The sequence below is a fragment of the Dromiciops gliroides genome, chromosome 3 (assembly GCF_019393635.1).
Source record: "Dromiciops gliroides isolate mDroGli1 chromosome 3, mDroGli1.pri, whole genome shotgun sequence".
Taxonomy (NCBI): Eukaryota; Metazoa; Chordata; class Mammalia; order Microbiotheria; family Microbiotheriidae; genus Dromiciops; species Dromiciops gliroides.
This window is the reverse complement of record NC_057863.1, coordinates 159,117,020-159,140,414: the sequence shown is the minus strand read 5'-3', so window position 1 is coordinate 159,140,414 and position 23,395 is coordinate 159,117,020. Positions and strand designations below refer to the sequence as shown.

At 43.2% G+C, this 23,395-nt stretch overlaps 1 protein-coding gene across 3 annotated transcripts; it reads left to right on the top strand.

Annotated features, from left to right (window-relative positions):
• Positions 1 to 3,008: 3,008 nt before the first annotated feature.
• On the top strand, positions 3,009 to 20,940 carry ZIC5 (Zic family member 5). 3 transcript variants are annotated; one of them, XR_006355554.1, is made up of 3 exons: positions 3,009 to 3,648; positions 7,796 to 9,171; positions 17,544 to 17,667. XR_006355554.1 is itself a non-coding variant. In XM_043992288.1 (2 exons), exons 1-2 carry the CDS (start codon positions 10,415 to 10,417, stop codon positions 17,984 to 17,986), a joined length of 2,106 nt encoding a protein of 701 aa, XP_043848223.1. In that variant the 5' UTR covers positions 9,191 to 10,414; the 3' UTR covers positions 17,987 to 20,940. The 3 variants fall into 3 exon arrangements, 1 of the variants encoding a protein (XP_043848223.1); XM_043992288.1 differs by lacking the exons at positions 3,009 to 3,648; positions 7,796 to 9,171 and adding an exon at positions 9,191 to 12,077 and having other exon boundaries at positions 17,544 to 20,940; XR_006355555.1 differs by lacking the exons at positions 3,009 to 3,648; positions 7,796 to 9,171 and adding an exon at positions 12,084 to 12,486 and having other exon boundaries at positions 17,544 to 17,678.
• The last annotated feature ends 2,455 nt before the right edge of the window (positions 20,941 to 23,395 follow it).

The following is a 23,395-nucleotide window of genomic DNA, read 5'->3' as shown; positions in this document are numbered from 1 at the left end:
TCCTGTCTTTCTTTAAGTTGTGTTGGAGGAGGAGGAGGAGGTTGTGGCGACGGTGATGGAGATGGCAGTGGGAGGGGAAAGGGGGGAAGGGGGAGGGGGAAGAGGGAGGAGGGAGAGGGAGGAGGATTAAAAACAATAACAACAATTTAAAAAGTGATCTCTTTCTCTTTTCCGTGTTTCTGTCTCTCTCTGTGCCCAGGCAGGGAGCTGGAGATCAGCAGTAGCAACAGCAACAGCAGCAGCCCATGAGGATGGAGTATTCTCTCTGGAGCTAGCAAGTGCGGGGAATCCAAAGCTGAAATCTCTTTTCCCCTTTCTCCTGGCGTTGGGGTTTATTTGTCGCTGCCACCACCACCTCTCCCTCTTTTTCCTCCCCCCGGTTTATATCGGGGGAAGCTGCTATGGTCTCCGGTTTTTATTTTTTATTTTTTGCTTTCTCTTTTTTTTTTTCTCTCTCTCTCTCTCTCCCCTCCCCCCACCCCCTTTCTTCTCCTCCTCCTCCCCTTCCCTGGTCTCCCTCCCTCCCCTCTCTGTCTGGACTGGCAGCTCCTCTTCCACCGCCCCCTTTAACAACCGCACGGTCACTCTAGCCGCGCCAGCTCATTGGTCACAGCGGCCCAGTCAATCCACACTTTCCCCTTCCCCTTCCCCAGCCCCTCCCCCTCCCCCTCCCCTCAGTCAGCACTACCTCCCAGTCGGCTAATCGCCGGTATCTGGGCCCCAAGTCCTTCCCGCCTCCCCATAGCTTCTCTTCTAGCTTCCATCCCTCTTTCTCTCCACCCTGTCCCCTCCCCCGCCCCCCAACCCCTTCTCCTAGCTGGGTCCAAGAGGCTGAAACAGCAGAAGCAGCTGTAGCCGCTGGGGCTACCGCCGCTACATCCAGGAACCTTGCGCCCCCAGCGCCAGCGCCAGCGCCCACCGCTGCCACTGGAAGAGGCTCTGGAGAGAGCTGGGGCGGCGGCGGCGGTGGGCGCCAATGGCACAAGGCGAAGGGCGCCACTGCACTTGGCTCAGGGCGAGTGGGGCTAAGGGTCACAGGTTTGTCAGCGTAGTGTTAGAATGGGTCGGGGGCTAGGAAGCTAAGGAAAGGCGGCCCTCGGATCCTGGGCTTGTGGGAAAAGGTCACTGGCTTCTGGAAACTACAGCAGCAGCTACGGCCACCACCGCTGCAAATGCCACAAAGACAGACACAAAAAGAGAGTGTTAGTCCCTGCTGCCATTGCTGTTTTTTTTTAAAAAGCAAAAGCGGTTGTGGCAAAAGGAACCCTAAGAAGTTGCGGGTGAGCAGGGATAGAATTCTAATAAACGCACTAGAGGCTGCAAGTCAGTGCTACGAGCCTCCTGGCTCGGGCTTGAGGGATAGAGAAAAGGGAGAATGGGGAAATGCAATACAAGAAGAAATGCTTCCTTTTCAGTTTTTTTTTTCTGTGTCCCTTCCCCTCCTTTAATTGTGCATTAAAAAAAAATGTTCCTGGGGTGGAAGGAAGAGAGAAGGAACGAAGGAAGGATAGAAAGAAACAGAAACACCTCTTTCCCCAGCACACGCAAAAATACCACCCCCAACCTCACTGTGGGCCCCCAAACAACAAACAAGTCAGCCTTCCCTTCTGCTATTCTCTTCAGCCGAAGCCTTCTTACTGTAAATGTTTACACTGCCCTGACCCCTACTTGGGGCTTGTTTTGAAGTTGCTTAAATACAGTATAACTATTTGGGGTCAATGTCCAAATCAGCAGGGTTTGGGGTGGTGGTTGTTGTTACCTTTGTGTGTATTTTAAATCTAGTGCTCCCCCAGAATTCGGATGTGAGTCAGCATCATGCCCCCGCCAAAGAGACCAAGCCAGATATACACTGTATTATGTTTTATTTTCAAGGTTTAAACAAATTGTTATCATCATCTGCGTGGAGTCAAACATTTTCACTGCCGAAAGACGAGCGTTCCCTTTTCTTTTAACTGTGTTAGTCCACGGCACAAGCCCCCATATTCGCAGACCAGAAGAAGGACCTGGCAGTTCTTGGAATAACTTGAAACGTCTGAGAGCTTTTGGTAATTTCCTGTTCAACAATAAAATGATAGAACTAAACAGATAAAGAAGGACGACGAATCCGGGGTCTGCTGAGGTGTGAATTAAAGACACTGTACCAGTCATCGACTTTCTTCGCCTGATTCCCGGAAATCAGGCGTTTTGTTTACAGGTTTTTGTGAGTTTGAGTTAAGGTAAAAAGGAAATCAAACACGTCTGCCTCTAAACCAGTTAGAGCTCGGGAATATCGGTTTGTTTTACTCTGTCCTTTTCAAAAGCCGTTTTTATTTGTTTGTTTCCCTAGGTTCCAAGAAGATCCCTGACAATCAGCTGTCCTCCCTAGCCACCTTCTAGGCTTGCCCCAACTCGCTTCTTCTGGCTTGCCCCAGCTCTATAACCTGCAACCCAGCTGCCACTCACGGTCCTTGTTCTTCGGGGCAGTGACACCTCCTCCAAAAGCTGAGTTGTTTCCGCCGGGTTCTTGAAAGTCTGAGCCCTTATCCCTGACTTCAGGAAGGTTTCCCCTTTCACTTATCTGCCTAAGCGTTTAAGAAAGTGGGAAACCATGACTGGCCCCCTACCCTTTACAGGAAACAAAAAATGAAGGAGAGAGAGAGAGGGAGAGAGAGAGAAGAGTAGATTCTATCCCTGTTAGTTCACCTTGGTCCAAAATATTCCAGATACACAACCATACATACTATTATTTACACATTCATATTGGTCTTTAGGATGAAGGGAGAATACCTGAAAATGCCTTGGTACCAAACAGTTCCCGAAAGAAAATATTTTCTTCTATTTTGATTGAAATAATTATTTATATACTGGATATCCAAATCCATTATGACCCTTACTTCTCTCCTCTCCTCTCCTCTCCTCTCCTCTCCTCTCCTCTCCTCTCCTCTCCTCTCCTCTCCTCTCCTCTCCTCTCCTCTCCTCTCCTCTCCTCTCCTCTTCTCTGCTCTGCTCTGCTCTCCTCTCTCCTTTCCCTTCCCGCTTTCTTTTTTTTTTACATCTATCTCTTTATTTTATTTTCTCTCTTGACTTCTCTGTTTCTCTCGTCCTTTCTCCTATTCTCTAATTTTTCTTTGATTTTTTCTTTTTCTCATTACCATTCTCATACTAAGATCACCCTGCTGAATTCTGGCTCTGTGGTTTCAGGAGACTGCATTAGGGTAGTTTGTAGGGAATTCGTTAATTCCAGTCGGAGACCCCGCAGGCTGGACTCTCTTTGCTATTCTTTCAGGGCTCCAGTTCTACTCTCTCTGCAGGAAACAGAGGAGCTGATCCAAGTTCAAAGTCACGTCGCCGTCCCCTCTAAGAAGTGCTTTATTTCTCTACAAACTGCAAAACCTCTTTCCCTCCTGTCACTGGGTGAAAAAGGAAGGGAAGGGAAGAGAGAGAGAGAAAGAGCAAGATCGAGCAAAAGGGAGTTGAGAGAAAGAAACTGCAAATGCTTTGAGAACTATTGCTACAAATATAGACTTTAACTTGTTCTCTGAAGAAAGAAAGCGGCCAAACTGCGTTGTAAACTGTTGTACTGAAATAAGTTTTTCAACAGGTTTCTGGAAGTGCCCGTTTTGCAGCACAACAAACAACTGCCTCAACTGGGCAAACATTTCCCTCTTTGTAAGTTTTCCAAAATTGTTCTTTTGAAATCGAACTGGAGCTTGCTACTGGCTCTTTGAGCATGGGGATGGACGGTAGGGTTGGAGAGGGCTGGAGAGTTTGCATTAGGCTGAATTGTATTTTTTGTTTTCCTCTTTTGAGTACTTTCATTTATTTGGGGGGGGGGGGTATGTTGTGTATAGGGGGTGGAGCAGGTAGGAGAACAATTATAACCAATGCTCAAGAAATATAAAGTATACCCCCAAAGACCTAATGTTCTTTAAACGGTAAATCTGTTTCTCATTGTGTGTTTCTGGGTGAAAAGTTTGACTTCCCTGTATAGAACAGATATATGTATATTCATATCAGGAAGGAAAGGAAAACAGAAAGGAAACCTGACCTGTTTAAATTGGAGATAAGATGCGTCTGTCACCATACCCTTCAAACTTTTTTTTTCTTTTCCCCTTAAGTCAAAGGAATGGGGGTGGGGGTGGGGGAAGTAAGGACATGGGAATACAGGAGAGATGATGCTGTCTATTTAACCTGAAAAGAACAGACCGATTTAACAGAATCACTTGCACCGTTGTCTGTATCACAGACACTCATAAATTCAACAAGATCATCAACAGGATATTAAGTTGCAGGTTACCTTTGATTCTGCCGATCTTAGCCACTTCTAGGCCGTTCGACCTCTGACCCGTGAAAGACCACATGTGTGGCGGTGTAGCCTCCCTCTGTAAAACACGCTTCGGAACAAAAGTTCTTTGTCAGTTTAACAGAAGTGTAATGTAAAAGAAAAGGGAAATAATGAAAATCTCAGCCAAAGTAGTAACTTTTAAATGCCTTTTTAAAATAAAAAAAGAACGCGGGTAACGTGGGCGGCTGCCCGCTACAATGTTTGAGAAATTTGCTAAACCCTTTTTACCTTTTCTCCTTCCTACCGCTAACATTTATTGTTCTGTAGCTGTGCTTATTTAAAAAAAAAGTTGTTATATAAAAACGTGCTCGCCAGCGATTTGGGGATGCAGCAATCACTGTTGGTTTGTCTAGAAGAGGAAGAATGGGAAAAATGTAAGCAGACCACTAGTCACTGTCTGTTGGGACTGTGGAATTGGGATTGTGCTCTTCCATAAGGAAGGAGGACTTTATTGTCTCACTGCGTCCCCTATTTCCTTAGGGGAGTATTTTTACTCCAGCAAACAATAAAAACAAAGCCCGAGGCATTAGCTTACATGAGAATGTTTCATTATTCCGATATTTTCCTTTGGGGTCCTAGGTGAAATACAAACAGGGAGGTTGAATACTAGTGACAGCGGAGCAGCTTTCCAATAAACTGCAGCATTATAGCAATAGACTTTGTAATACAAGTTATGCTGTCATTCATAAATAACAATGCCATATGTTAACCATATTGCTTACACAAGTAAACCCGTCAATGTGTCACTATTTGATTTATCTCAACAGCTTCTTCAAATATTGAAGTATAGATCTGGGGAGGGGGGTGGGAGCAGGAGGTAACAATACAGCAAATTTGAGGGTTCCCCCCCCCAATTACACAACTGCTGTCCAAATGGATAAGAACTAGGGGGAAGAAAAAACAGGAGCGCATCTTGTGTAAGCCTTACAAACACTATGTAATTTTAATAGCTACTTATTAGGAAATACTTTGTTTTCAGTTTTTATATTCTTTTTTTAAAATCATGTTTATCTCTCCTCAAGGTGTTTCTAAGAAATTATACATCTTAATGGTTAAAAGATTTATCAGTGTCCTGTTCTCTTCAAACTCCCAATAACTACTAGTGAAAATAGTCGATAATCAACTCGAGGTAGAAAAATAATTGGATAGTTGTATTCAACTCCCGCCATCCTTTAAATAAGGAAAAAATGAAGATAAAGGAAATGTGTCTTACTGTTAACTACTTATATTGGAGCATCATTGTGGAAGAGATACAATCCAAGACTGTCAGAACGTTAGCAAAAATAATAAGCAAAAAATCAACATTCTCCCCAACATGGTCACCATCAGGAAATGTGTCTTTTCTTTTTCCACACCGACCCTCACAAACTTTGATTAAGAAGGTTGTCTTATACTCAATTTACTTGGTTAAGGTTAGCCTTAAACAATCACTCCTACATCTGTATATAAGGATTTTGAGTAAGGTACGAAAAAGGTATTTCCTCTATTTAGACACTTGCAAGACACACTTCTTAAATTAAAAAACAAAACCAAAATTGAACTGTTTAGAGCAAACCAAACAGAATATTCACACCTTGATCAACCTGCAGAACCCATCCTAGTAGCTCAAGGATAGAGTATGTGTGTTGGGGCTCCTGTGTGTGTGTGTGTGGGGGGGGCAGAATAGCTTTATTCCAGCAGACAAAGAGGCAAACCTTTGCTGCCTAAAATGAGAACAGGATACGCAGGATGTGTCAGGAAGCCCAGTGTAGTCGCCAAGGAGCCGTGGAGCATGTCTCTCAGCCATAGGTGACTATACTTCATTTTAAAATCGGCTTGCAATTTTTAAGAGAATTGGGGCAAGCCCTTGAACCTAGGGTTTCTTGTACTTTAGTAAAATAGCTAAACTAAACTGCGCCTTTCTTAATTCTCTGCTCCACCTTGCTTTGTGTTTGGAAAGTAATGAGGATCTCAAGAACTTCCTATGAAAGTATTCGGTCTAGGTTGTCCCACAGACAAGAATTGTGTGCCTATTGGAGTAAGCAAAATGATATTCGAAGATTTCACTTTCACATCCAGACGGAAGGATAACAAATAATACGCTCTGGAACTGGAACTCAGTTCTACTGGGTTTCTGATCCTGTACACTCCAGAACACAACTATTCCAACTTGTAAGGAAACAAACCTGGCAGAAATCCTTCAGGACTGAGCATAAAGAAATTTAGGGCACAATAAAAGGTGGATATTCCATCTATAAGTCTTTCTCCACTCCCTTTCTTTTCTCCCCCACTACTAATGTCTCCTCACCATCCTTCTTTCCTTCTTCCCTCCCTCCCTCCCTTCCACCCCCCGGGGTCAAAACCATAGACAAAGGCTCAAAAGCGAGGAAATGTCCAATTCACTCCTCTTATAGTTTATTAATTACCCACCCCCATCGAAAAGAAACTTGTATCTGTTCAATAATTAAGCCAGGGCAATCAAGCGTGCGCTGGAGGCTGTGTGAATGCAGTCTTACAAGGCGTGAGGTAATGGAGCAGAGGACCTCTTCCAAGGACCCAGAGAGCCAAGGTGGGCTGTGCTAGCGCGAGCCCATGATTTCCCCTTCGGAACCTGTAGCGATCTGCAGCAACTTGGAGGTTCGGTTGCCAGACCACCCTGTACTGCTTTGCGCTTTCTTTTTCGTTCTCCCCTCCCCTCTCCCCCCTCCTCTTTCTTTTGTCTGGTGCGGTTCAGGGTGAGGATAGCTTTGTGAATCAGATAACCTTCAAAATGAATCTTTTCTGCCTCCCCAATATTTTATTTCTTTCCCCGAAACTCAGATACCTAAAAAGCATTTTGGGGGGCAATTATTACAGTACTCACACCCAGTGAAATGCATTCCTCCCATTATCATTTTTAAGGAGCACTAAGGATAGCATCTATACTCTATGCCTATAGTCATATTTTGAAATGCAATAATTAGATCAAGGTTTATTTGAATAGTTTTTAACTCTTAGAAATTACTTTGTGCTTACTTAATAATGCATGATGCAATTGACCTTTTCGTGGGCTCCTTGGATTTTAGAGAATTTTTATTTGATTTTGGATGGGGTTGAAAAAGACAATACTCTTGGGGTCAGGATGGTCATAACAATAGTATGAAGAAAGCAAAACAAAATGAAAATACATTTTTTAACTGACTATTGCGGGAAGTTGATTATCAATCCTTTTTAGCTAAAATCTAGTCCTATCTTAGATTTATTTGGCTGGAGTTATTGGTGTTGATTCAGAGTTTTTGGTGTGTGTGTGTGTGTGTTTGCATATCCTGTGAGGGACAGGATTCAGAAATTAGCATCCAAATGTACTTGCCAGAGTCAATAATCTTTTCATTATGTGTAGTAAATCACCAAATATGGAATATTCATAAACCAACATATAAATACTTTGCTTAGCAATAAGAAAAAAAGTTCATATTACTTTCTCTGAGATATTTTCCCTTTTTTCTTTTTCAGGGTTTCAATAAAGAAATTGATCAGTGAGGTATGTTTGAATTAAGACATATTAAATCGATGACAGATACATATCACGCTGTGTTTAACAAGAGTTGTACAAGGAGGCGTGTACAAGATTCCACACAGCACTACAGCACTATTACTCCCATTTACAACTTTTCCTTCATGCATTTGCCCACTAACCATTAAATTTCAGTAATTCAATAAAACAGAGCAGTTATAATTTTGAGGAAAAGCGATTTTGAAGGGGAGAGGGAAGCCCTCATTTTATAGCACAATAAAAATACCCAATAGCTCATTTTAAAGGGCAGCTTGTGTTTCTTTTGGTTCTTTACCTATAACCTGAATTCAAAACTATGCCAGTCCAAGCATTAAAGTTCATTGCTGAATAAATTCAAATGAGAGAAATTCGTCCATGGAGCTTCAGGATGAACCAAACAAATAATGAGGCCAGTTTAGATGGTATCACTTTGAATTTAAAATTATTCCTATAAGTCATGACTAAGTATAGATAAAGAAACGGAAGAATAGCCTTGGCTTTCTTTGACAAAAGACTGAAACTTAGACCTATATTTAGGCAATAAAAGCAAGTACCTCTGCCTTCCCACCTACCTCCCAGTGATATTTCCTAAGATAATTTTCGTTTGACTTCACCTCAGGCTTTTCTTATTTTTTTCCTATTCAATTTTTTTCAAAGAGTTTTTTAAAAAAGAGATTGAAATTTGGTTGTATTATCTTCTTTGCTTAGATATCAGATTTGGAAAAGACATTTCATTTCTAAGGTCATAGTGGGGTGAGGGGTGAGTTTTCAAATTGCTGTGATTCATGCCAATTTTAATGTCATCACCTCTTTTGCTCTTTCTATAATACTGTATCACAATTGCTTTCTCCAGAGAGATTTCCTTGCTGCTCTCAATAAGCCAACCCATTCTGACTTTGCTGACAAACAATTAAACTGGTGAGGCCTTGTCCATATTTCTAAACAGGAAATTGACATTTACTTAGTTTCACCCTCTGTCACCAATTGTTGGGGGGGATTGGCTACACTGTTTTAAAACACCCCCCCAAAAAAGATGAGCTTCATTTCTGAGCCTCTTTGTACATAGAAGGTAAATGTTGGGGAGGGAAGAGAAGACTTCATGTCCAGAATTTGAAAATCAAACACCTCAAAAAAAAAAGTAACCTTACCCAATCTTACTTTGCCAAACAGAAAAACAAAACCTGGTGTACACCTGTTCTCCAACAATCCTGAAGTGAGAGAAAACAATGGAAAAATTCCCTTTGAAAGCAGTTGAGGTACATTGCAGAAATCCGTGGGCTTTATGGTTCTCAAGCAAGGCATCTATCAGAGATGTTTGTAAGAAGAAGAAGAAAAGGTAAAATATGACATATTAGATGCTAAATTGTTCGAATATTTTTCATGATGTTAGAACACAATTTATTTTCATGACATCATTTCTAAATTTGAAGAACCATGCAAAATATGTTGGGTGGCTTTGACCAGAAGGAGAAATTCTGCTAAAAATGATTCTAGCTATATTTATTAGCTCGGAGAGATGCCATGCAACCGGTTAGTTCCGAGACTTAATCTTCAAAAGGTAAGAGTTACACTTTTGTTTAGGATTTGTTTTTGCACATCAATTTGAAGTGGCAGATTTGGAACTGCAAAGCAGCAGAGATTACACTTCTATCTTCTTGAAACGTCTTGAAAGGGAGTCCATGAGCTAAAAAGTTGAGGTAAAAATTTTACTTGTCACGAATGATTTTACGTGTCAAATCACCCACAGGTTATCCAAAAATCAACCAGTAGGTGTTGTGACCTCCAAAAATACCCACTTCTACTGCCATTTAACTGTAATCTTGGTCTTTCCACCTGGGCAATTCTGTTTTTTCCCTCAAATAAAAAGTTTCAAGAGGCACTAATTCAGGTGAGTTTAAATGAATAAATGTATCCACCTGACAAGGACCGTTCTTGAGGGTTGAAAAGAGCACAGAGGAAAAAAAGGAGGGCGGAAGGGCGAAGGGGTTGAGGAGAGCGAGCTTTGCTTTGAGTGGTAGTGGGATAGTGGTTGCGTCAGAAGTTGTGAAATCTTCCTAGTCAAGGCTGGGAACACCCCTCATCAATTCCCAGCAGAAGGGCCGGCTAGCCAATTTTCAGCCTGGTAAAGAGAGGGTGTGCTAGATCCCTGAGCTGGGCGTTTGCAAGGTGCATCAATATCACTGGCCTTCAGTGGCTGAGGCGCTCAGCTCCGCACTCACGCGTCGCAAACTTTCTGCAAGTACAACTTTTCGACGGAAAGGAAGGGGGGACTGGGGGGCACGTAGGGAGGAGGGGGCGGGAGGCAAGTGGGGCTAGAAGCGAAACCAAAGATTGAGGCTAGCATGAGGGCGGATGCCCGCTGAGCCGCGGGCCTGAAAGGGAGCCAATCGGACAGCCCCGACCGCTGCCAATCAGACGACTCCCTCCAATCCCACCCGTGCCATTTCCAAAATCTCGGTCCCACTGTGCAGCTCAAATGTGGTGTTCGTTCTGCCAATCGCTGGAGGACAGAGTGGGGAAAGGAATAAGAGGAGTTAGGAGACAAGGACAAAAGAAGTTAAAGAGCGCTTAATATATACATGTTTTTGAAGGCAGGCAGAGGGAAAAAAATAACAACAGTGAGGGTATATGGGCCTGATTGTGTAGTACTGATGGAGCCCCCTTTGAGCAAGAGGAATCCGCCGGCGCTGAGATTAGCAGATTTGGCAGCGGCTCAGCCCCATCCTCATCAGAGTATGACAGGCTTCCCCGGACTGGGGAGTCAACCCGCTCATTCCCACCACCACGCTGCAGCAGCCGCAGCCGCCGCTGCAGCTGCAGCTCATCTCCACCCCCGGGATCTGGGGAGTGACCCTGGAGTGGCCCTCACTCCGTTCGGACCCGAGCACATGGCTCAGGCGAACACGCTCAAACTCAGCCCTCCCTCCCAGCCGCTTCCAGCGCACCCCGAAGCCCAGGCGGTTGCAGCTGCTACTGCCGCGTTCGCCTTGAAGTCCGGCGCGGGCAACTACCCCAGTGGTGGGGGCAGTGCAGCGCAGTCTGCACCTCCTCCCCCAGCCCCTCCCCTTTCCTCCTCCTCTTCCCCCTCTCCTCCTCCCCCTCCCCCTCCCCCTCCTCCTCCTCCACCTCCTTCTGCCCTCGCGGGCTACACCGCCACCAACAGTGGTGGTGGCGGCGGCGGCTGCGGCGGTAGTGGCAGCATTAGCGGCAGCAGCAAGACCAACAGCAGGGACTTCATCCTCAGGAGAGACCTTTCCACCACGGCCCCCGCTGCTGCCATGCACGGGGCGCTTGGAGGGGAGCAGCATTCCCGGGCAGGCTCCCCCCAGCACCCACCCCCGCCTCCCCACTCTAGCAGCATGTTCATCTCCTCGACTGGAGCCTATGCGGCCCCGGATGGGTCTGGAGGCGGCGGCGGCGGGGGTCCCGCGCTGTTCCCTGGGCTGCATGAGCCGTCTGGGGGTCCAGGGAGCCACCCCCACCCGCTGAACGGCCAGATGCGCCTGGGTCTGGCCGCGGCGGCTGCGGCGGCCGCGGAACTCTATGGTCGTGCTGAGCCGCCCTTTGGACCCCGTTCCGGAGACTCGCACTACGGGGCAGCGGCTGCAGCTGCCGCCGCCGCCGCCGCGGCAGCTTCCCTGCACAGCTACGGCTCCTTGAACTTAAACCTGAACCTGGCAGCGGCGGCGGCGGCGGCGGCGGCCGGGCACGGGCATCACCATCACCACCACCACCCTCCACCTCCCGCACCTCCACCACCTCCGCCTCCTCCGCCTCCCCCTGCTCACCACCCCCACCATCACCACCCCCACCACCCCGGGGCGGCGGCGGCAGCGGCCGCGGCCGCTGGGGCCTTCCTCCGGTACATGCGGCAGCCAATCAAGCAGGAGCTGATCTGCAAGTGGATCGACCAGGAAGAGTTGCAGCTGCAGCAACAGCAACAGCAGCAGCAGCAGCACCCGCCGCCCCCTGCCTCGAAACCTTGCTCCAAAACTTTCAGCACCATGCACGAGCTGGTGAACCATGTCACGGTGGAGCACGTGGGGGGGCCCGAGCAGAGCAGCCACGTCTGCTACTGGGAGGACTGTCCCAGGGAAGGCAAACCCTTCAAGGCCAAGTACAAGCTCATTAATCATATCCGCGTGCACACCGGAGAGAAGCCGTTCCCCTGCCCCTTTCCGGGCTGCGGGAAAGTCTTCGCCCGCTCAGAGAACCTCAAGATTCACAAGCGCACTCATACAGGTGGGTATCTCTCCCTAGGCTGTTGCTGCAATAGCAGCCGCCGCCGCCGCCGCCGTCGCCACTGCAGTCTCCCGCCTCCCTCCTCCGCCACCGCCGCCGCTTCTGCTGCTGCTGCTTCTCCGTCTTCTGTCCTGATTTCCCCCCCTCCTTCTGCTGTTTTTCTTCGCATACGTATAACCCGGACATGTGACTTCTTTTTTTTCTCTTTTTTTCCCCTTTTTTTTTTCCATGAATAAGTAATTCGGTAGCATACTCAGGACTCACAGCGCTGTGTTTTCAACACGGCGAAAAGTCTCCAGCCCCACTGCCCGGGACAGGCAAACAGCTCCACCAACACCAAACCATCACAACACCACAAGCAGCAGCAGCCCAGGAAGGAGGAGGAGAAGTGGAAGGAGCTACGAGGACGGTCTGCAGTCCCCCCACCCCCACCCCATACCCCCTTCTCTTTTTCTCCTGGAATTGGCGGGAGGCGGGGGGTGGGGGTGGCGCGAAAAGGAGGGGAGGTTAGCTAGGATGACTCCAGTTTTCACCCGCTTCCCCCAACCCCCTAAGCCCAGAGTGTATCACCATTTAGGAGTTTTGTTGTTGTTGGGGGAGGGGGGTGTTTTCGTCTGAAATTCCAGACCTGCGGTGAAGGGGAGGGTCCAGGAGCCTCCCCCCCCCTCCCCAATAATAATTATGGGAGAGGCGAGAGAACTTCTTTAAAGTGTCAAGTCCCTCTCTCACCCAGGGGACAGGATGGAGAAATTGGTTTTTGGCCTCTTTTAGAATGTTTCTAGACTCTGGAGGAAGTAGTAGAGAAGGACTAGACTCCAAAGCATATTTCACGTCTATCTTGGTCACCCGAATAGAACTTTGGGCAGGAAATGGAGTGGGGAGGGGGGAAATCAGGAGGAGGAGTGCTTCATCAGGGAACCCCGCGAGAAACTCCCTTCTTTGGGGGTTTATTTAAAGGGCTGTTGCTAAATTGTGATGGTTGTATCGGAGGTCTCCCACCCACCCCCCTTCTTAGAGGGCAGATGCGTGAGGGTAGAAGCTCTGATAAGATTGAACTGAGCTGGGATTTATAGTGACAGACAAATATTAGCCCTCGGAGGATACTTAAGGAACTGGAGTTTACATAATTACTTTCCTGATTTATCGGGTGTTTCTGTGGAGAGGAAGGCAGATTACGTACGACTGTAGTCCAAATGTAAGGGCAAATGGTCCGTGGTTGAAGGGATTATAGATTTTATCTGCAGAATTTGTTTTAGGAGCCCCGGATTGTTTCTGGAAAGAAGTGAAGTAATCCAACCCCCTTTGGGCTCCGACTCTTAGAGCCAGCGGTCATTTCTCCCCTTAACTGACACATTTAAAGCCCCATTCTCCTTAGAGTTGTGGATAGGGTTGGTCACTTACTTGAAGAAGGATAGGGGATTCTTGAAGAAGTCTGCTTTCCTAATTTTTTTCTAATCTAGATGCATCTGCTTTAATAATTTTGGAAAACAAAACTCCCAACAGGACATCTTTGTTCCTGCTTCATAATTAACTCAGTCCTGAGTAGCAGAGAGGGCCTACGACTGAGAGAAGTCCTTCCCCTGCAACGACTTCGACCTTTCTATCCATTCCCCTTTCCCACTCCCTTTTTAAAAAAAAGAAAGAAAGAAAAAAGATCGAATACTGTTTGAAGCTTGGAAGCTCTCTGCCTTTTGAGCCCTATGGAATGGGAGGTTAACCCCTTCCTTGGAAAGACCCCAGGGACAGCAAAAGGCTGGGTTTTCCAACCAAAGGTCTAGCTCAGTTTCCACTCTTTGAAAAGCACGGAGACTTCTGATTTACAGCTCCTGAAATCCAACTCTTTCTGAGCAATGCTGCCAAACTTACTATTCCTTGCCACTTCTCTGAACTAGAGGTCTTGGATGTCTGTCTTTCTTTCTTGCTGTTTGGCCTAGCTTTGGGAACTCCTACTTCCTCTTTCAGTTTGATTCCTAGCTAGCTGCAGGAGTACAACGTGGGTCTTGGAGCACTTAAAGATTTAATTGTCTTGCTGGGGTGTTCTGGTGCAGAGCTTACAGGCCTGGAAAGGCCCAAACCCATCTGCTAGCTAACTCCAGCAGTCAGAAAAACCTAAAGAGCCTACAAAACTTCTCTGAGCGGTTGTAGGACCATAATGACCTCTTTTTGAAAGATAGAAAACCCAGGTAAGGCAGGTCCATCCAGGGTTCATCACAGACCAAAGTAAGACTTTGCAGATGCAGACACAGATGCCAAGAACCTCCAAGGAGCAGGCCCCCAAAGAGACTTCTGTCCTGACAAAGGTTCTGGATTTCTTTTTCATTTTCTTGCATAAATAATTTATTTTTATTTCTTTCCACTCTCTCCTCCCCCCAGGAATATTTGAGGGAGAACATCTTAAGCATACACAACCCTTTTTATGCTTCTCTCATCTTGGACATTAGGGTACATTATTCCTAAGACCTGGGAATAAGAGGAAGGCAACAAATAGTCTGCTGTAGAATTGCTATGTCCTTCCTCTCAAGCCAGAGAAGGCCTTGGAACTTTGGGAAGCATCCCAGAGTTCCCACCAAGATTCCACCCTATTGCCTGGAGTGTGGGGGGAGTGGGAGGGAAAGCTGGAGGTTGGGGGAAGAAACTTATTTACAGTTTAAAAGAAACAAACCTTTGCATGTAAATACTTCTAATTGCCTAGCCCTGTGGTTGTATTTCCCCGGGGTAACTGAACCTTAGCACACAATGTGAGAGGGGAAACCAGCCATTTCAAATTCAAACTCACTTACTCTGGCCTTTTATTTATCATCTTTGGGACATTTAGCTGTGGCTTTGTGTGTTCTTTGCCTACTGCCCCTTTCCCTGGGGAGCTACCTCTGTTCATCCGGTGTTTTGCTGCATTTCACTCCCCAGTTCCACTTTTACCCCTCCCCCACCCCTCAACTTCTTCCATTTTTAGGGTTGATTTGGACTCATTGGGAGAAGCTCTCTCTTCACACTTAGCATTTTTCTGCGTTCTTCTAAAACAAGTAATTTACAGTTTCCCTCAAAAAAAAAAAAAGAAAGAAAAAGACCAATTTCAGAACCTGACTAGCTACGGAAGTTGTTTATAAAATGCTTCTGTTAATGCTTCTGATGGGTTCGATGTCTGCATCAGGGCACTCAAGAAAGCTTCTGCAGAGTTCCCAGTCGGACTTGGGAGCCCACAGGAGAGGGGTGTTGCCTCAGAATCAGTGGCTCTTGGAACATAGTTTAAACAAGTTAAATTATGAGCCCAGTCATCCATCTAGAGTATAAAATCTACACAAGCATCTTTCGAGGTGTCTCTCTGGCCCCAGTAAACAATCTGAAAGAAATAGTTTTCTGTCTCAGGTTTTTTTTGTTAACTGTTCTTTTCATTTTTCTTCACTCTTACTCATAATCATTCCCATCCCACTTTCTCACTATTCAACCTATTCTTTTCTCCCCATCTTTCTTCCAGTACCAATTCCTCTTTCCCCAAGCATTACTGGAACCAGTTTTCCTTCCCTGCTCATCTCAATTATAGTTTGTGGGAAACTATGTAAGCTTAGCATTTGTGAAACTTGATATGGGTATATCAAAATCCTGGCAGAGACTTTGAAAACAGACTGACAACTTTTTTTTTTAAGTATAATCTCTGAATGTAATTCTGGTTATGGATGTTGGTTTGTTGGGGTTTTTTTCCTGTATGTATTTCTGTATGCATAGGCACAATATACCTAAAATATCTACTTACATTTTCTTAATATTTCATTTAGAGTAATTTATTTTCTGAATATCTGAACACATTTATATTTCAATGAGCATTCAAGAATTTGAACATTTTTCTACCTTAAAAATAACAACTCAAAAACCCCATAAAAAAAAATAGAAAACCTCTGAACTTGATTAAGACAAAATCCTCAGATATTTCAACATTGAAAAAGGTCGATTTTTGGGGTGGAGATTTCTTAAGAATGAAGTGTTTCAGAAAAAAGTCCATTCACAGCATTGTCTTTCTGTCATGGAGGGTAGTTGAACTCCCATCTCAGGGACCCTGGCCCCCTGGATCTCCTACTCCCAGCCCCCTTTAAATGTCTGAAACTTGTTGAAGAAAGGGTATTGGGAAATAGGTGTTCAAAACTTTGGAATACAATTTCTGATTTTTTAAAAGATCAGTTTTCCAGCTATTTTAAACAGTTTTCTAGGAAGTATGGAGGAAAAGAAAAATGAAGTTGTTATAGATTCTACCATCTTTTAATGCAAAAGTGTGACTAGATTTCTCATTTTCTTGTATTAAGGCGTGGTTTGCACTTACAAGAATAGATTTTTCTGGAGTGGAATCTTATGTCCAGTTTATACATGAAGAAGCCACAGAATTGTGTTCCTGGAGTAGTGAGAAGAGCCAGAAGGAAATTCGTAGCCCAAACCTTGCAAACGTTCTCTATGTCTTTTAACTTTGAAGCAATGTAGAAAGCTATTAAATTAGGTCTGCTTATATGCTTTTCAGTGAGTGGCACAGCGCCTCAAGGTAAATGGATGAGGTTGTACACTGCTACTGCTTTCTTTATATTGGTGTTTGTTGCCATTCCACTGTGTCATGCTCTGTATCACACTGCAAGTTGTGAAGAAAGCTGGTAGATGGCAGAGACCAGCAGAGCAATGATGGCCCAGTTAGGCTTGTAAAAACTCAGTGCTGAGATTGTGTGTTTTACAGGTGCTACATATACATTTTTTTCTAAAGAAGAGGAATTGTTTTCTTTCCTTCTTCCCTCCCCCACTCAACATCCTCTTGGATTTTCTCCCACCAGTGAAATTAAGGGGAGAGGAGTAGGGGAAGGGCACAATTTGAAACAAACAAAAAATTGACCATTTTCCTTATATATAATTCTCTAGCTCCATTTGAATCTGAATATGATATATGTGTTTCTTTTCCTACTGTGGCTTCGAAAGTGTGGTGTCACAATTCATTGGTTTTCTTAGGGGAGGGAATCTTCAGCTTTCTGCAAATGTTTTTGTTTTCTTGTGTGTCTGGAGTCCAATTTTTATGTGTGGAAAGGGTGCAAGAATGTGAGCAATGTATATTTCATGAATGTGCTTCTTGGTTCACACATATATGTATATATACACACACAAACACATTAAAGTGTATACATAAGATGTGTAAATATTTATGTAATTCATATTTACATGAGGCTTTACAAGATCTGATTGCTATGGTGCTTCTGTTGCTACAATTTGACTGCATTATTGTGGGCCCTACAATATTATTTCTATTCTTGTGCTCTAGGGAGAACTCATGCCAATAAACTCCATGCCCTCATCCTAATTTGCAACCTGCAAAAAAGGATCAGACCAATTTCTTGGGTTGGTTGTGAGTTGTAAAGGAAAATGAATATTTATTCTTCAGGATTTCACAATCAAGCTGAAGACTTCTGGAAAGCAATTACTAACCTTGTCTATTCTCTATTTCAGGGGAGAAGCCCTTTAAATGTGAATTCGATGGATGTGATAGAAAGTTTGCCAATAGCAGTGACCGAAAGAAACATTCCCACGTCCATACCAGTGATAAGCCCTACTATTGTAAGATTCGAGGCTGTGACAAATCCTATACACACCCTAGCTCTTTGAGGAAGCATATGAAGATTCACTGCAAGTCTCCTCCACCTTCTCCAGGTGGTCTTGGTTACCCATCAATGGGGACCCCGATAGGAGCCCCCTTGTCTCCTGTCCTGGACTCAGCCAGGAGCCGTTCTGCCACTCTTTCCCCTCAGGTCACCAATCTCAATGAGTGGTATGTTTGTCAGGCCAGTGGAGCCCCAAACCACCTCCATACACCTTCCAGCAATGGCACCACTTCAGAATCAGAAGATGAAGAAATTTATGGGAACTCTGATGCTGCAAGAACTATTCACTAGAAATAATAATACTAGTCAAAATAATAATAAAAGTTTTCAATATGGAAATCTTGGGACTATTTCCTGAACTGAGACAATGTAGAGCCTGAAGCAAACCGATGGCTCAGACATGCCACCTGGTTTAACTAGTCCTATTTATTCTGTATGAAACCCTATGGTGTTTGTATACTTAATTTAATTAAGATACTTGGAACTTTTTTTTCTTTAAAAAAAATTTACCAAGCTGGACTAACTCAGTGAACTAAGTTGTATGTTGCAGGGGGATAGGGGGTGGGGGCTAATAGGCCCAGGGAAATGAATGGACAGACAGATCAGTTTGTGGAGATACACACTGCCAGTGTCAATGCACTAGTCATTGTAAGGGAGGAAAAAGAGTATTGAGGAAGGACTGAGACTACAAGTTAAGAAGGCCCTCTGCATTTCCTGGAGTGCCTCTCAAAAACCTTTGACAACCATTCTGTGGGCTGCTTTTTAGCCTAGTTAGGCCCTGATTCTGCAATGGCCTCTTGATTGTAAACTACCAACTGCTGCATTGCCAACAGAGTCTGGACTGCATATGAGTCCATAAAAATTTGTAAAACCCTTCTTTCAGTTCTGAGATTTTGTAATTTTTTTACTTTCTACACCTAATGTCATTGGCCTCTCCATAACATGGTATTTTTATATGGGATTATTTCCTTGTTCCCCAAATTGTATGATTTTTTTTTAGAAAAAAATGCAGCAATCTTAATCTATCTCCATATTTTATACTACTGTGATCATTCAAGCAAATCTGGAGAGAAAGCTGCTGCTATTTGACAACTGTGATACTGTGATATTTTATAAAATTTAAGAAATTCAAGTGCTTTCTTTTCATTTTGCTAAGTCTTTTTTTTAAAACCTAGAAAATCAGATGCTGCCTCTTTAATGTGTCCAAACCACTTGTGTAATAAATAGAATGTCGTTATGTCATCAGTTCTTGGAGATGCCAAGGTAACAGTCAAGTCTAAGAAGCTGTGATGCTGGTGTTATGCTTCATTTTTTCCCCCTGAAAGTTGTTTTTAAACGGACCAACCCCTCTTTTATACTGTTGTGTATCAATCCTTTAAAATGCTTTATTTTTCCAATGCCTCAAGCCCTGTTTGTATTTTTTCCACCTGAACACTGAGCACACAAAACTCCATGCCATTTGAAAATGACAGTGTGTAGTGTGTGATTTACGTTTAAGGGGGGGGGGTTGTTATAAATATTAAAAATTTTAAAAGGTTTATAGTTACAGCCAAACAGTGATGAATGTGTGGCCTTTGCCATAGCTGTCAAGCTAGGAAATAAAAGGTCAAGGACCTGGGACAATAACTCTTAGTCAATTTATTTTCGGTTGGTACAACACATCTCATGTGCAAAATGTTAGTCCATCATAAACATCATACAGATACACTAAAGAGCACTAATTTATCCTCAGAGACCCTGAAGACACCCCCTCCCCAGGGTTTAGAAAATTTGTTTTGTGTGCTGTGAGTGGTTGATGTAGTCTTGTCGTTGTTAATAACTTGTATGTGAACACTATTATTTTGTACAGTTGAATTAATTTATTTTCAGACACCATCCCCCCACTTCCCATCCCTCAACCCAATCCCTACCCTCATCCTTGGAAGAGTACAAAGCACACCAAAGAATTATATTATAAATTTTGGTGAAAGATTGTCATTTATGATTCTGTGGTTTGTATAAAAAAGAAAAGAAAGTTAAAATATATTTTTAAGCTTACTTGAATGAATAGCATAATGTGAAAAACAAGACTCTTCCTGCATGTCTCCTTTGCATTGTGTTGGTTATGAAGTAATATATATAGTTTATAGATATATTATATTACTAGTACAGTGCATGGTGCTGTTACTTTGGAAGCCTTTAAACATTGTCTTCAGAGTGTTATGGTGACTATAAAAGATATAATCCCTGTTTTTAGAAAAAAAAGACAAAACTTGAATACAAAATAATTTAACACTGGTAAAGTTTATTTGATTTGCATATTCTCACATCCCTTCCAAATAAACAGAAAATAAGAGTAAGGTATGGATTTTGGGAGGTTAATTTATGTTTCATAAAACTTAATGAGATAAAAATATTTCTAATGTTTTATTTATAATTTTTAAACTATAGTTTGCACTATACTTTATTATTCTCCAGAATTATTTATTATTAAATGAAGGACTGTGTTACTATTTTATGTGCTTTTCCACACATAGGATTACTAATTTTCCCACAGATTTATCAGTCCATGAGACAGTCCCAAATATAGAATCTGTACCTCCAATAGAAATCAAGCAAGAGTAATTTTAAGGTTAAAAAAAAACCTAAATAAAAGAGTATTATGTATTGCCTATGTTTTACATAGCTGCATATCTGTGTCTAGCAATACTTCTGTTATTAATGCAGTTCACTGGGAAGGTCTCTGGCCTACAATATCATAGGCTCACAATCAGAAAATATTTATAATTTGGTTTTACTTAATTTGCTATTTATCTTAGGATATATAGATGTTGCAGAAACCCTGAATGCTACCTGAAGGTTAAATATGTTGAATTTATGGTGTGTATGTATATGTATTATGTATTATTCTTGCTTTAAAAAACTTGAATAATATCCTTAGTAATTGAGTGGGAAGGTGAAAACTAAATGGATAGCATTTCTTTAAAGTTTAATCTTTTTTTTTAAGTAAGAGAAATAAAGGAAGAGGTGAAAAAGAGAGAGCTTTCCCCGAAAGGGACAGACTATCCAGAGCAAAACCTGGAGTGGTCGAGTTCAAGATTCTGAATACAAGCTAACATGAAAGCAACAAAATAGCTAGTTTCAGCTTTCTCTTACAACTGATTACTTGGGGAGGGTTGTGTGTGGATATCAGTGTAGATCCAAAGATGACCATTTTGATTTGTAAATTCTGAGGCTAAATTAGATTCTGCTGTAATGGTGAAATATTAAACTGGATTAAATCATATTTAATAATTGCAAAGTTGAAAATTCGGTTGGTCACAAAATTTCAAGTTGAAAATAGCATAACATTTTAAAACAACAGGAAGAGATGTCAACAGTTTCTTCAAAAAGGTTATAGTGTTTTTAAAAGTCAGTTTTGCTAAATGTAGTAAAGGTGAAACAGATTGTAAAGAGTTGTTGCTAGCAAAATGACAATAACCAGCATAGGAAGGAGAAAAACACTCATAAATGAGGACTCCAATCAATGGGAAAACTTATAGGTCTCTAATGAAGTTTCTTTTGAAAAGGAGGGCTACACAAAGCCACCAAGACATGAATCATTCATGGCAAATATAAAAGATATCTGACAATGAGCAGAACCTTGTATAGAGTGTATAAAACAAGTTTCCCCTTCTTATTTTCTGCTTTAAAACGCACAATCTCCCACTCCCAGTGTTCTCTGTCCAGTCTATAGAGTTAAAATTGACCACTACACGTCCTGCGCCACTTCAAAGTAATTTAGTCCAGAACGGAAGGCTTGGCGCTCGGACAATCTTCATGGTGTGTTAAGATTTCTATGGCAATTGGCAACCAAGACGTTCCCATCTGAATATGTCTCAAAGAAAGCCACTTATTGACACTGCGTTGGCCATCATCAAAGACTTCATCTTTCCTAGGCAAACGTGCCCCTCACAAACACTGTTTAAATCATCTACCTTTGTACTCCATCCGGGCTAAGAGACATCTCGAAACATGATTATTTATAGTTTTTTGTTTTTTAGTTTAAGGTAGTTAAAGCCAGTATTTCTAAACTTTAACATACTTTCAAAAAGCTGGAGTGTGGGAATTGTATACTCTTAAGGAGAAAGGAAGGCTCCAAACACACTAACTATGGTCTTATTGGCAGCAGGAAATGTTGACTCACATACAAGTACTGACCACACACTTCAGCAATATTCAGGCACATCTATTGGTAGTCATTATAGTTACGCTGCAGACACATCTTTCGTATCCCATGTATAGAGAAGCTAGTGGAGGGGAATACTTTTTATTTCCTTAAAAAAAAAAAAGACTGAGTTGTCTACCAGAAGATGTTTCTGTCCCAGTTTGTGTTTTTTTTTAATGTACTTTACCTATGGGAAAGGATTTTTTAAAATGTTTTTCTTAACTAGAGGTTGAATAACCAGGCTAGAGCAAGGACTGTAGACTGGGAAAAAAAAAAGATAGAGACTTATAAATAGAGATATGATGGCCCACACCCTTACACGGTTCCCCTATCCAAATAAATACATAGATCTATATCTTATGACCCTCAAAACACTTCATCGAAATTATCCCACCCCCACTCCCAACGATCTATAAGAAAAGTCACCTCTTCACCCACCAGGGATCTAACACACACGTACCCCACTTACATAAACACACATACCCACATGCACACACATAGACACACAAAAACACTCCCATCCACACATTCACACACTACGCCAGTGCCTAATCAGGCAGGGAGAAGTTCAAAGGCACGTTCTTTGAAATTCAAACTACTGCTTTTATGGTACATCAACGTGGAGCGTTAGGATTGCTATGGCAATGAGCACAGCAGAAGCAAGACGCATTCAAAACAGTCCACCTCGATTCGAGACACTCTATTAAGATACAGTTGCATTGACCTTTACTTTCATGCCGTGTTAGTTCAGTCAATTTTCACCTCATCAGAACCTCTCATTTTTTTTTTTGGATTCCATCCCGTTCTTTTTTAATATTCTCAAAATCGGCGCCAACTTTAATGGGGAGGGGTGTAAAAAAGGGGGCATCACATAGATGAGAGAGATAGAATGAATAAGAGAAAGGGAGAGAAAACGTACTGATGTGTGTACGTGTGTATGCGTGCGTGCGTGTGTGCGGGGGAGGGGAGCGATGTTAGAAAGAGAGGGGGAAAGAGAACCAGACCCCCAATTCCTCTTCCTTCTCTCCCCACCTAAGCACTTTTATTTGCAGAGCGATTGTTCTTTGTTTATTTAATACAAGTACTGTGTGAATGGTGAAAAATAAACACGATGAAAAATAACCAAACAGATGATTCCTCCAAGTGAAAAAGCCCGGACTTAATAAAAGTGCGAAGCAGTCTCTGCTGAATGAGAAGCCCTTTGAAGTGGAACTTATTATCGCAGGAATACTTTAGGGTTGCCTTAACGACGCCGCTGAATTGAAGGCGCTCCCCTTTGTCAGCGATTTGTTCTCCTTTGCTGGGATGCCCGTAGAAATTACTTACATGGGCTGCCTTAACATGCAGCCTGCAAATCAGTAACTTTGCAGCTCAGACTTGCAGACGCCACTCTGCTAAGGACAAAAAGAAGTCAGGAGGAAAACACACGAACCTTTCACTCAGATTCCCTTGTGATAGGGCAGTGTTGTGGGGGTGTTGTGGGGGGAAGGATAAGAAGTTGTCTTACAACTCCC

Coding starts and splice junctions, on each gene's coding strand:
- ZIC5 (XM_043992288.1), top strand. CDS start 10,415: ATGTTTTTGAAGGCAGGCAGAGGGAAAAAAATAACAACAGTGAGGGTA. Junction 12,078..17,543: donor TCACAAGCGCACTCATACAG/GTGGGTATCTCT, acceptor TCTCTATTTCAG/GGGAGAAGCCCTTTAAATGT.